At 30.3% G+C, this 13919-nt stretch overlaps 1 protein-coding gene across 1 annotated transcript; it reads right to left on the reverse strand.

The window, feature by feature from the left end:
• Positions 1-8893: 8893 nt before the first annotated feature.
• Positions 8894-13659, reverse strand: LOC111033713 (microspherule protein 1). The gene is made up of 10 exons (XM_022314601.1): positions 13406-13659; positions 13204-13337; positions 12428-12705; positions 12121-12339; positions 11920-12058; positions 11389-11472; positions 11122-11245; positions 10711-10867; positions 10430-10645; positions 8894-9942 (listed from the first exon to the last, which is right to left on the reverse strand). Exons 1-10 carry the CDS (start codon positions 13468-13470, stop codon positions 9562-9564), a joined length of 1797 nt encoding a protein of 598 aa, XP_022170293.1. The 5' UTR covers positions 13471-13659; the 3' UTR covers positions 8894-9561.
• Between the last annotated feature and the right edge of the window lie 260 nt (positions 13660-13919).

The raw sequence follows: 13919 nt of genomic DNA on the forward strand, positions 1-13919 counted from the left end.
ATTAAATAATTCATTCATTTTCAATTTGATTCAATTTACCAGCTTTTTGACAAAACGAATACAATTTTATTGACATTTAAAGAAAAAAAAACTAAAAAGTGGGTAACGCTTTACTATACATTAGGGTTAGTGGTCTAGAGTCACTGTATTAAATTTTAATTGAATGATATAAAATCATTGTATACGTAAAACGACTCTAAGTGAAGACATCCTGTCAGCCTATAATATTACTAAGTATATTTAATGATAGTATTGAGATTAAAGTAATTTATTTTTGATTAGGCAATCACAAAAAATTACATTTAAAAATTCCGTGGGTGTATAAAATATAATAATGTACTCTAAAGTATCAGGTACCTAAAAAAATATTTTTAAATTACAACAAAACAACTAAAATTGTTATTCTTGGTTTTAATATGTAACGTCCAAATTTGAACTTAAAATATCTATACAACATATCATTGCTTATATATTTTTTAGATTTTTTGGTTATAGTATAAACTATTTATGAGAACTTTTGTTATAAATGTTCAATTCTTACCACTAAAAATTGAACGCTTTATGATACATTTATATTTATATTTATTTTTAAATATTTTCACTACACTACTATATGCAACGTTTTTATTTAAAAAGTTCTGTCCTAACCAATATACTGTGAACTATAAAAATGTATACCATCGGTATATTATGCGTGTTTCAGTGTTTGATGGTTAGTTCTAAATCCAAGTGGGTTTGTAATGTACCCAATTTGTATTTATTATGATTTCAAATCAGTTGCATGCAATTATAAAGCCATATCACTAGATGGAAATCAACAATATGGCACCACTCATTCCATTACAACATTTCATGTTCCTATGTGTTCCACCAACTATACTTGTCCACCACCATGTGACGTGTATCTTACAAAAAATAGGTGTTGCCCAAATAACTTTAGGTGACCTACCCCTCATTATACTGTTATACCGATCTATAAAATGTAATATTTTTCTTCTATCAATATTCAATATTCAATACCCACCCACCCATAATTAAAGTGTTGTTTGAGCAACACTTGGACCCTATGTTACACGCCACTGAATAAGCCTATTAAACGTACAATGCATACCTAATGCCAATTTGGACACCACTTTTCTATTTTAGTTATCTATTTTATCTTATTCAATTGTATTGTTGTTTTGTTGTAATGATTTTTCATAACCATCTTTATTTATTAATTATTTCCACTTTGTTGTATAACACTATTAACTTCTTCATGTATCCTCCCTCTTAATAATTTTATGTATTTTTACTTTTTCTTTTTTTATTCTCGTTCTCTTGTAAACCTAATGTATACTTGTCTCGTTAATATACAAAAGGGCTCAGCCCATGTATTCTATAATAAAATAAAATAAAATAAATAAAAGTGGCATTATTCCGGAATGGTGAAAATGTTCAAATAAAACGTATTTTTACCCTACCAATCAGGTACTTGGGAACTAACATTATTATTTAATTTTACTTTATCATTATGCACACGTGAGCTTTAGGTAACTACCTACCTAATTACCCACAGTGACATTTCTATTACATAACAATACACCCACGACACACCTAATACGTTGTGTGTACGCTTTTAATTTTATTTTTCAACACGATAGTAAAACATGAACAATAAAAGTCGTATTATAAGTATAACACTATGGCGTATTCGGTCCTCGAATTCTCCATTTTTTCTTTTTATTTGATTTTCCTTTTGTTTTTTTTTTTTTTAGGTAAGTCGACTCCTGAATAACGGTGGACAAATTTAATCTCGACTCAATAGAAAAAATAAAAAGAGTATTCGGTTAATAATTAATAGAGTCCCACAAAAATCGCTTCCCATTAGCGTTACCAGGGAGACGCACTATGTATATTATAATATAACCATATAAGCTAGAGGGTTGACCGTAAAGTTTCCCGACAATTTCATTTATTGCGTTATAAAGTCGCGTATCAAATAATAGTTAAGTATACTGCGAAATATAATACTATACAATTTATAATACACCTTTTAAGTTGAACCTATACATATAGTCATATAGGTACTTAAATGATAATAGTATTGCAGCTGAAACGAAATATTCTTGACGATAATTCTGGTGGATTTTTAATAATCTGAATAAACGCAACGATGAAAAACACGATAGAAAAATGTATCCACATAATATTATTAATTATTATAGGCGAGAATGGCTAAATATGAACATACCTTTTTGAAAATTCAATTTTTACGAACTAAACATTAGTTAGAAGACAAGGTTTTTTTATAATATTCTTGAAATATTTTTCTTCAAACAATTCTTATATCAAATTAGTTTAAAAAATTTTTTTTTTTTTTTTAAATTAACAAAATTCAATTTTACCTGACTGTGTCATTTTACGTAGGTATAGGGTTAGATAAAATGACACACACATTTTAATTTTAATAAAATTGCATAAAAGTTCTTATTTAACATATTTAACGATAGTATCGTTAGATTTATCACAATGACACATTATGAAGCGTAACAAATCTTATAACAATATCTTAAGTAATACAGTCTTTGTAGTTATAATATTTAATATTGACATACGTTGTCATGTTTCATCTTGAAATGCTAAAGAAATGCTAAAATGTTTATGATTGCTTGTTTGATTTTCTTTTGTCATTTGAAACCACGCAGTTGCTCCAAATAAAAATACACCTAAATGTATTATAAAATATTTTATTAATTAGGTAGGTAGCGTTTTATTTTTCGATCGCTTAATAGTATACACATCACGGACATGGTGCGATTTCTATAATGCGCGTGTCGGATTTGATGATATATTTACGTGCGTGTCGTGTTAGAAAATTTTGTAAATATTTAGATGCGGACAATGTGATTTATCGTTTGTCTCGCTGCTGTTAAAATAATCGTTCGTCCTAACCACACGACTTGCATGACTTAGTACGATATAGGTGCCTAGTACCTACCTACCTTTAGACTTAAGTGATATAAAATATAGGTACCTATGCCCAAATATTAAATTCCAATTTCCAACGACGACAGCGGCAAATATGGATAATGTGAAGAAATTATTCAAACAATATTACTTGCAAAAACAAACCTTCCGTCGGGCCGAGTGAATTGCCTAAAATTATTAGAATAATTGGTCGTTATTTTGCGAAAGCAAAATAATAAATGCAACTATAATTACACAATTTTTTTCGAAATATCTGGCTATAAACATTAAACACAAGCGTTACCTAACTTAAAACTATAAGAATTTTCCCTAAAATTGTACCTATGCAAGTAGGTACTTGAAATGTTAATTTTAATTTTTAAATTTTTAATTCTTAAAAAAAAAAAATTAATAGAGACATTTGGCAGTCGTTGCAAGTACTTGGTAGTTGGTAGAATTGATACTCTATATACCAAAGGTGGCCACTGGCCACAACGAGTCTCGTGAGCAGCATGCAGCTCTTAAATCAAATTAATAAATATATGATTCTGTTAGAATCGTTAGATAGTGTTTTTATTGTCTTCGGTTTCGTTATCATTACAGTCGTTATTATGGATTGGTATTTTGAATTACTTGATCCAATCAAACAATTTATGGAAGATAAGGAAAATTTTTCCCTGAGCATAATGAACCCCAGTGGTTGCGGTTCAGTATTTACAAACTCTGAACATATAATATTTACAAGGAATTTAAAAACCAAATTCTGATTAGGACCAGACTGTAATTATGTTTCATAACAAGTTAAAGCTTTTTAAGAAAGACCTTCACACTAAAACATTTGCTCACTTCAAATGTTTGAAGAAAATTAATGAAAGCCTACCCGACATTCCGATGGAAACTAAAGAATACTTGTGAAGATGTTCGGCCTTGCTGAAGAAATCAATCGCAGATTTCATGATTTGAGATCACTTGAACCTTCATTTTCATTCCTGGAAAATCCTTTTGCGGTTGATGTTGTGGGCGATGGATGTCATGATGTTTCATCAGCTCATCACCATTAACAAAGGATACAGCAGCTGTAGAGTTGGGGCTACTAAAACTACAAGAGGACTGAAGGGACTCAAACAAAGTGGCGTTTCTACCAAAGAATTTTAGAAAAATGTTCCAGAAGAAATATACCCTCTAACGAAAGAGTGTGAACGACAAATGAGACTTATTTCAATGTTTGGGTCTTCTTATGTGTGTGAATTATTGTACTCTACTCTTAAATTAATTGAATCTAAATATCGATCTGAACTAACAGATGAACATTTAAGTGAACTTGTGACTAGTTTATGTAGGTAGTGATATCAATTTTGCAAGTAAGATTATCTTTGAAGTCCATCAACTCGAGCACTTCACTTTTACTTTAATTAATTTTTACTTTATTTAAGACATATTTTAAATAATATAAGATGTAATTGTTAAGAACCTAATTTAGGAACTATTTAAATATCAATTTTAATACAAATAAATAAAGTTTGATAATTGTCTTTGTATTAAATAATTTTATTAAACAAGAAAAATATATTCTTTTGTCCGTATAACTTTTTCAATTGTATATACAACTGTAAAATTTATTTATTTTTTGCTCGCGTACTTTTAACCTAACCCTAAAAGGTGCAGCACAACATGCGCCGGACGAATTTCTTCGTCCGGCTCCAAATTGTGCGACGCCGTTTGGGATGAGTAGGCTCGCTGGCCAACAACTCCTGACGAGTGACGTCACTACATTTTTCACGCGTTTCGGGTTCTGGTTGGTCCATCGGTGAACAACGTAGAAGGATGTTCGGTGCTGAGGACCACCGACAGCCACCCATTAATCTTTTATCTATGCAGCCACCGAATTCGCTTGTCTTCAGGATGCCAGCCGATGTTACCCGCAGTTCCGGCTCAGACGTACACGTTGTCGTGTCAACTCTGTCCGGTGTATCCACAACGGGGGAACTAATCGCATGGTCGACCAGCGACATGTAATGACGGAACGTTTGTCCTGCATAGTTCGCTACGGGCATATTGTTTTCCGGTGGACTGGATGGTAGTAAGTTTGGTCCGATCTCTTTGGGCCGCTGAAGTGACTTGGACGATTGTTCGAACGGGACTGACAACGACTGATTAATCTCGACGTCTCCTACCGAGTGTCGACGACATGTTGTGGCCAAGTTTGGCGTCGACGAGTATCTTATTATGGCCGGCCCTGTTCTAACGCTGGTTGGAAACGTCGATGGTATGTGAAATTCAGCCGATCTAAGCTCATCGAACACTAACTTCATCTTATCACTCTCCGTCAACTGCAGCTTGATGGATTCAGACGAAGTAAACATATTCAAAAATACGTATTAAGCTAGTACAATGATATAGCAGACACGCGGGTCGATGCTTCAAGGTAGAGTAGCAAGTGGGTAATGATGACTCATATGTCAACAATCTTCGAGCGACAAAAATAATTTATACTAGTCAAACCTATCGCAACGATGTTTTGTTGATTTTGTATCGGCCAGAAAAATATTAGGAACTCTATTAAATATTTTACCTTTATGTTTTTTTTTTTTTAAACAGAAATGTGGCTCTTCTGTGATAATATCAATTTTATTACACTATGGAACCTGTAGGAGGAGTTAGCTGAAGAAAAGATGAGAAGGTGGCAGTGTATACGTTGGCACCTCTTTTATTTTCATGGATTATTAGCCAGATATTAAATTATTTAAATGACAAAAATAAATTATATTAAAACATATTGTATACATTTTATAATTAATGTTTATAATTAATTATAAATTATTTTCTATAGTTAGTAAGATAAACGGAGTCAATTTAGTAGATTGCAAAGTTCCGCAGATTGATATTGGGACAAGAAATAAACCACACTAGTCCCCCTCCCTACGAGTACGTTTTTGAGTGAGGAATACTTTTCACGTTATGTTAACTAGGTTATTATACTCATAAGCAGTCTAGTAGTCATATTATGTAGAATGATTTATGTTTTACTAATATTATATAAATATTTTCTTAATATTGTTATTTTTTTATATATTAAAATAGTTTACTAACCTGCCAACGTTAAATTTGTTAAAAGAGCATAGGTTCAATATTAGGTAACTTAATACATTAATATTAATTGATATAGTAAAATAATATCAATATTTATTTTATAATTAAAAAAAATATATGCATCAGCAGGTTTTAGTTCTATAATTGAGTGGGTGGGTTACGACTTACGGATAGCTTCAGTATTTGTCCCTGAGAATAAAATGTTCGTGACGCCACTGCTTGTGAGAATTGCGCTTACAAATTATCAGCCAGATTTCAAAAAACTTACAGAAAAAATGAACACTCGAAAAAACAATCCTTATAAGTAAAATGATAGTAATATTAATAATAATAATGTTTTGAGTTTTGTAAAAATATAAATATTCCTTCGTTTGATTTAAAATGAAAAATGCATCTTCATTTTATAAACATCGCTTTACATTGTGAATTGCCTCGAATTAAGTGTAGACGTTTCCGGTTCCAAAAATTTAAGGTTAGTGGCCACCCCTGCTATACTACACACTGACTGGCCAAAGAATTTTCCGATCTCCTCATTCCCCAGTGTCACCTTGCTATCGAAACAGGTTCCCCTACAGTAAGTTGTCATGTGGAATCGCGGAGATACTAAATTGATTTTAGTTGGCTGATGCGCGTTTTCTCGCTGGACAGAGTATACTAAAGTTACACGATTATTTTGCTGGAACCTCCAAAATTAAGATTCCTTGTAGTTCAATAGTTCATAATAAGAATACAGCACAAAATTGAAACTCGGCTCTCAAACAAACCGTGCTGGTTCGTAAGCTTTTGGTTTGAATCCAAAATTTGGAGGTATATGTGCCATTAATGCATATAGGTACTTTTTAGGAATTTATTTTTTCTAACATATTAGGTGAAATAATAATCATGCAGCGTCAATTTTCATTATATTATATTATAATTATATTATAATATATATTTTCATAATTTATAAACGTTAGTATCATATTATATAGGTACGTATCCGGCAAACTCAAGACTTTGGTACCGGTAGTGGAGTTACAGAACATGTTTCAAATATAGGTATGCTATAAAATATGATTTTATCATAGATTAGGGGCTTATCAATGTATAGGGAACTGTTTTTAATACATATTTCATATTATTTTTAATAAACTGACTAGCTATATTATAGCTTTTAATGGTAAAGGTATAAAAACTATTTTGGTGGAAAAGTTTGTAAAATATCCCATTTTGTGGAAAAGGGAAAGGTTAGTAGGTACTTAGTATTATGGTACTTAGGTAGTTAGGTGGGAACCAAGGTAAGCTTTTGTTGGAAACGTTTCACATCCGTCGCCCTCGACCGACGAATATATTTGACGCAATAGGACATTGTTATCTACTGTAATACAATATTATGTATAATAATTAATAAATGAAAATGTAGACGAAGACTAGCATTATGCTGAATAACTGCCTGTTGCTTTGCTACCTACTATAATCACCCTTTGGTCTACAATAGCTACCTACCCATAGGTACTCATAGGTAAATTGAATTTAGAAGATATCACTGGGCTAGTCAAAAATTTGTTTTTTTTTTTATAATAATAATTATTTTATATTTAAATAATAATTTGGCCACGTCGCATCCAATTTCACGCGCAATCGTACGCTTTTTAATAGGCAAAACCATGATTATTTGTTACTCCGGCACCGTGCGCAATCGTATGCCCAAAAAGGTAAAACGCGCGCAATCCTACTTCACCGATAGGCGATAGGTATCACCATTGCACATTTGCACCTGTACGGCTGTACCAATAGTGTTAGGAAATATCATGATAATGTGACATATGTATACAGTACAGTTTAGAACTACGTAGATACCTGTTACCCTACTTTTAACTTTTAATTAAGTACCTACTTTTCATATAAGTATATTTGTAAATTAACTAATGTTAATTCCTTGACTAGGTACCTATATAACTATTAGTTTTTTTACTCTGAGAATACAAAGTATACATGGATACTTCTATATTATATTACCAATATATTAATAATATTAAATAATATACTAACATACCTTCGTTAATTGACATTTTGCTCGAAAATGGTCCGTTTCAGATTACCTATATCTAAATGATGCCACCGCTGCTGGCGTTCAAATATTAGCAAAATTAACAATAAAATACAGACTAAAATACTATAAATACTACAATAGGTATAATTACGCGGTATTACAGTAAGTAGGTACACAGTAAAGAGTGAACTGAACATAGTTACCTACTCACATACACATTTAGGTACTAGTTTGTTATAGGTACATAAAAAATTTCAAGTGAAGGATGTGCACAATGATCGAATTAGTTCGGATTTATTTAATACTGGCATATTGGCAAAAATAGTTATTACAATATTAGATACAGGTGGTTTATTAATTATAGCTTTTATCCAAAATATGAGCAAAATATAATAATTATTATTTGTCCATTAACTTTTTGAATTCAAAAAACTTGATTCAATTAAAAAATCTATCTTTAATAGGGCATACGGACTTCATACACATTACACATCTCTTACACATGAGAACATAGTTAATTTGAGTTCACTAATCAGCAGTTCCAATTGTGTGTTGTTATATTTAATTTTAGAGTAAATTTATCTGTTACCAAACTTTGAGGTTAGAACATTTCAGATAATTTGTGATTTGTGTTCCTCTCGAAAGTTTTTTTACAATATTTAAATTTTTAACAGAGTTATGACAATTTTGAAGTTTTACAACTTGCTAATAATTAAAATAATGCATAAAAACAAGAGAACATAGATAATGTTCTTAACTTAAAGTTGATTATAGCTAAAGTTACTCAAATATTTAATCAAATTCGGAAGAACTGAACAGAGGTTTTGGTACCTATGTTAATCATTAGTATAATGGAGACAACACAATTTATTACAATATTCTCTTAACTAGTTTATAGGTTGGTAAAATTTGTTTTTGGCACAAATAGTATCTTTCAAATAAATGTAATAATGTTTGTAAAGCTAACTTTCATGCAAAATATTCAAAAACATACATAATTATGGGCTTTTGTAGTTGTGGGTATACAACATGTGCAATACAATTTACTAGTTGTTTGTTGCATAGAGACAACTTAATAGTTCAAGCATAGTAGTATAAATTGACTGCGTACATACAATTTGTTCTGAGACTCAATTTCATACTGAGTTTTACAATTTGTTTTACTGAAAGATTAGAAAAAAATTTAATTTCATAGTTGGTAAAATTAACATAATTCATCAACTGATTATAAAACATTTGAATAGTGATTTGTTGATACCTAATACAATTTACAAATTGTGTAAATCAGAAAGAATATCTAACACAAGTATATCAAAAGTTGTGTAATCAACTAGTTTAACATGAAATCAAAATATAAAAGTAAATATTGTCCCATGTACAGTAATATACGTTACAGGAGTTGCATAATATCTAATAATAAATTATACAAAACAATATTCTTATTAATAAATACAATTTTTTCAATATAAATATTAACTTAATTGGAAAGTTTACAACAAATTTTGTTGACGTTGGTTATGCTCTTCTTCTTCAGCCTCCAACAATTTCAGTTGCTGTTCTAGTTCATCTTGTTGCTGCTGCAATATTTTTTGTCTCTGTTCTTCTAATATTCTTTTCTCGTTATCTTCCATTTTCTGTTTTTGCTGTTCTTCGAATAGTTTTTTCTGTTGCTGTTGCTGTTCAATGGTTTGCACAGGTTTTTCAGCTTTTGTAACTGTCGTCTTCTGTGACTTTTGATTGGCATTCTGTTTCTGCGGTGTCTGGTTAACTATTTGCACAGGTAACTGCACCTGGTTTTGAGTGGATGCTTCTTGTTTAAATGTATTTATTAATTGATGATTTATAAGGAAAAGAAATCTCAATCCGGCAATCTAAAAATAGACAAATGTAAAGTACAAAAATTTGATATTATTATTATTATTATTATTATTATAGGACAGGATTTTCATTGGTACAAAAATGTAAATGTACAGTGTATATAATATATTAATGTCCTAAAAATATATCTTAATAATCTCCCTAATATTTTATAATGCTAAACTAAAAGTTTATTTTAGTATATTTAAAAATGTTTTACAAAAACAATTAAACTTATGAAATTATTGAATACTGAGTACAAAACATTATCTGTTAAAATTATTTTAAAAATATGGTAACTGTAAATAATTTGATAATTTTTTCTTTTGTTACTTAAAAGAGTTCTTTATATAAAAAATTAAGAAAATTGTAAAATAAAAATTGTATGAACATTATTGCTGTTCACTGGATTAGATTTTGTTTTTAGAGGTTATATAGTATAGTATTGAACATTTTAGTCCCTAAAAAAATGTTCATGAAAATATCAAATTGTTTACAAACCTCCAATACTGAATTATGATTTAGACGGCAGCGACTTCCAGCTGCCAAAGGTTTTCCATCCACATATAAGCACTTTTTACCTTCACAAGCAATTAGGAAGTCACCAGTATTACGCAAACGTATAGTTGCTTGTCGTCTAGATATTTTCCAAGCAGGTCCTTCAAGTTTTAGGTCAACGTCAACTTGTTGATACTTTGATGAACGTCCAATGGTTATCTGCAATGTATACAACTTTGGTCAACCCATGTCCAAACTAACATTTAAATATAAAGTTAACTAACCTCTCTAGATCTCATCAAATATCTGACCAATCGGCCACGTAATACAGCCAATGTTTGAGGTTCAAACTCCACAGGATTGATACCAGTCATTGGAAACACTAATACTTGTGCTCTAGGTAATTCGTCTTCCAAAACTTTGATTTCCTTTTTTATTTTTCTGTTAAAATAACAAAATATATTAAAAATTATACAAAGAATTACAAAGTATTATTTTTTTCATAGTTTCACACATTCACTACCACGCGTATATTTCTAATCTGATGCTACACTCCACGTAATATTTTTGTTCAGCATAGAAATAAATAATCTAGGAATTATGATGGTCGGTAATTGTCTACTTGAAAGTATTTAACTAGTAGCAGCGCTACATAAAAAATGGATCTCTTATTTTAATAAAACTTAGTTTATTACTTGTTAGTTAAAGCAAGATGTCTCTCAAGTATGGGATCGGGCCTTTCCATCAATAAATGTTGATCATTTAATAAGTCTTCACATTCAGCAAATGTAGGAATGTGCTCTGAAGTTAATGTGGTTACTTAAAAAAAAAAAAATAATAATTTTATAATTATTGTAAAATGTAAATAATAAATATTTTATATGATATTTAAAATTTACAATACATATCCTTATTATAATAACTTATACATAAGGCAATACATAAATTATACATATATATACCTTCTTGTTCATTATTTAGAATATGAATATTTCGATCTTCTAATGCACTCATCAATGGTATTGGTATAGGATTTTCTAAGGCACCTATAGTAAAACAATAAAATATGGTCCAATTAATATAAGTAAATGAAGATGGTAAAAATGTAATTCTATACAATACAAAACAGAAATGCCTTTTACATACAATCCACCTTTCATATAAATGCAATCAAAATTTCTACAGAAATAAAACTACTTTAAAGTGTCTAATATATTACTATTTAGTATTTACTAATTACCTTGCAACAATGGTATAACTTTTATTACCAAACGTTTAATTCATAAAAATTATTATATTAGACATTAAACTATTAACTATTATATCTGAGACTATTTTAGACATAAAATAGTTTTAAATGTAGTATCTATTACACCGTTTTTAAATAAAAAAAAAAAAATGTTTTCCAGCAATTTTAAAAATGATAAATAGGTGTTCATGTGTATTAGATACAGTAAATTAATAACAAAAAATTTGTTTAAATAATTACTTACTACACTGATCTGATAGTAAAGAATATCGTTTCATTTGTTGCCAATGACACATAAGAACTTTAGCCGTGCGTCTTCGATGGAATATGTTTGGATTTTCGGTGAGCAAGTCTTGAAAGGTTTCGATGGTGGGTTGGGAGTTCTTTAATGAATCATAATAAATCAATTAATCACCTAACAAAAAAAAAAAAATACTGAACATACTGATTGTATGGTAGCCAAGAGTTCTTCTTCGGCAACAGAAAATAGAGCTTTGGATTCTATATTGGCAACACTTTCGGGATGTAAATTGCGCATCGCTGATACAGCAAGTCTAGAAATTGTTGGATCATACAACAAGGCATACCACCTCTGTGCAATTTCTTTAAGTGTAAACCTACAACTAAATTTAACACCTCTATGGACTATTGGTAAATTATTGGTCTATAAATAAATACAAAATAGTAAACATTAGTTTGAAATAATTACTTACATCATTTATTTTTTTATTTATCTATTAAGTTAATATTACCTGCAAAACACTTTGTATTAACATTAAATCATCCGTGGGTTTCCAGCGTCCCAAATCTTTATTTAAATTCTTCTGCTTCCTTGATCTATTTCGATTTGACGATGATGGAACTGTTGAAGTAGATGGTGCACTAGCAAAATTATTTAATGTACTGGTACTTGTAGGAGTTCTGTTTGGAGGAACTTTCCGTGGTTGAGTAGTTGAAGTAGATGGTGTAGTATTTGCAATAATTACTGCTTCAGGAACACTATGAGCCGGGGACATGGCGCTATCCATTTCTATAAAAAAAATGTATAAATATAAGTATTTAAAGTTAATTAATATTCTTTTATATAATTTATAAATTTTACTTATAATATACAATACATAAACAACAACAGGTATTGATTTTTTCATGTAAATCATAATGATAAACATTACAGGAATTTATCTAAGAGTTGAACATATAATCTGGAGTAATATCTAGATTATATAGAAAATTATTAAGTGAGTATATATTAAGTATTAGTTAAATATCTAGGAATGTAAAGCAACAAACATTAAGATTACTGCCAATTAGACCAGTTACCATACCACTGAATTGTGTTGTCTTTTGGCATAAAACTGTATGAGAGTATAACACAAAACAGTACCATGTTACCTATAAGTTGAATACATCTCAACTTGAATGACACAATTAACCATAAGGAATCAGTGTATGATAAATTTAACAGTACAAAACAACTTATATTAACACATTATAAATGGCGTAAAACTGTAAATAAAGATTTACAAACCCGAACCCGTAGACGTCATGTTCAACGACTGAGTACGTGTACGTTGAGTTTTTGGCAAAGGTGACCCGAAACCTGCGCCCAAACTCGATTCGACCAATTCGTCATCAAATTTTCTCCGCTTTATCGAACGCGAGCTAAAATAAATTACAAATTATGTTAATTAAATAAAACATAGAACAAATTTGTACCACTGTGGACTTACCTCCGTCGCTTCGAACTGTCATCCATGGCGGCACTACTGTCGTTCATATTTAGATTCGAAGCCATTTTCCCAAGAGTGTAGTGTGTACAATACTTAAAGCCGAAGTCGCAACCAGTTGATCACTTGATCCACACACAACTAATTATTAAAATATTGAATCAATTAATTCCAGTCGGTTTGTCTCAAACGACAATAACAGTATAACACCATGAGAGTAAACAGAACACATTAACATTTGACATAATAATGATTATGGGTCCGTTAACAATCGCCGAGACAATATCGTGATACTGGCCGTTGATAACACTGCAGGGTGTCCAACAAACGCATATTTACAATAAATTGTACAAGCATACAATATATAATATACACTTAGCAGTAGAGCACATTTGACATAATATTGTGCATGATTTTTGAATCGTGATTTCAAATAATATTTTATTTAATGTTATAAATCCTGTCAGTGAATGCATTGGTTTTATAATGACGCGTTTTAGATTCTGAGCGGAGCGAT

This window comes from Myzus persicae, unplaced genomic scaffold (assembly GCF_001856785.1).
Source record: "Myzus persicae strain clone G006 unplaced genomic scaffold, MPER_G0061.0, whole genome shotgun sequence".
Classification (NCBI taxonomy): Eukaryota; Metazoa; Arthropoda; class Insecta; order Hemiptera; family Aphididae; genus Myzus; species Myzus persicae.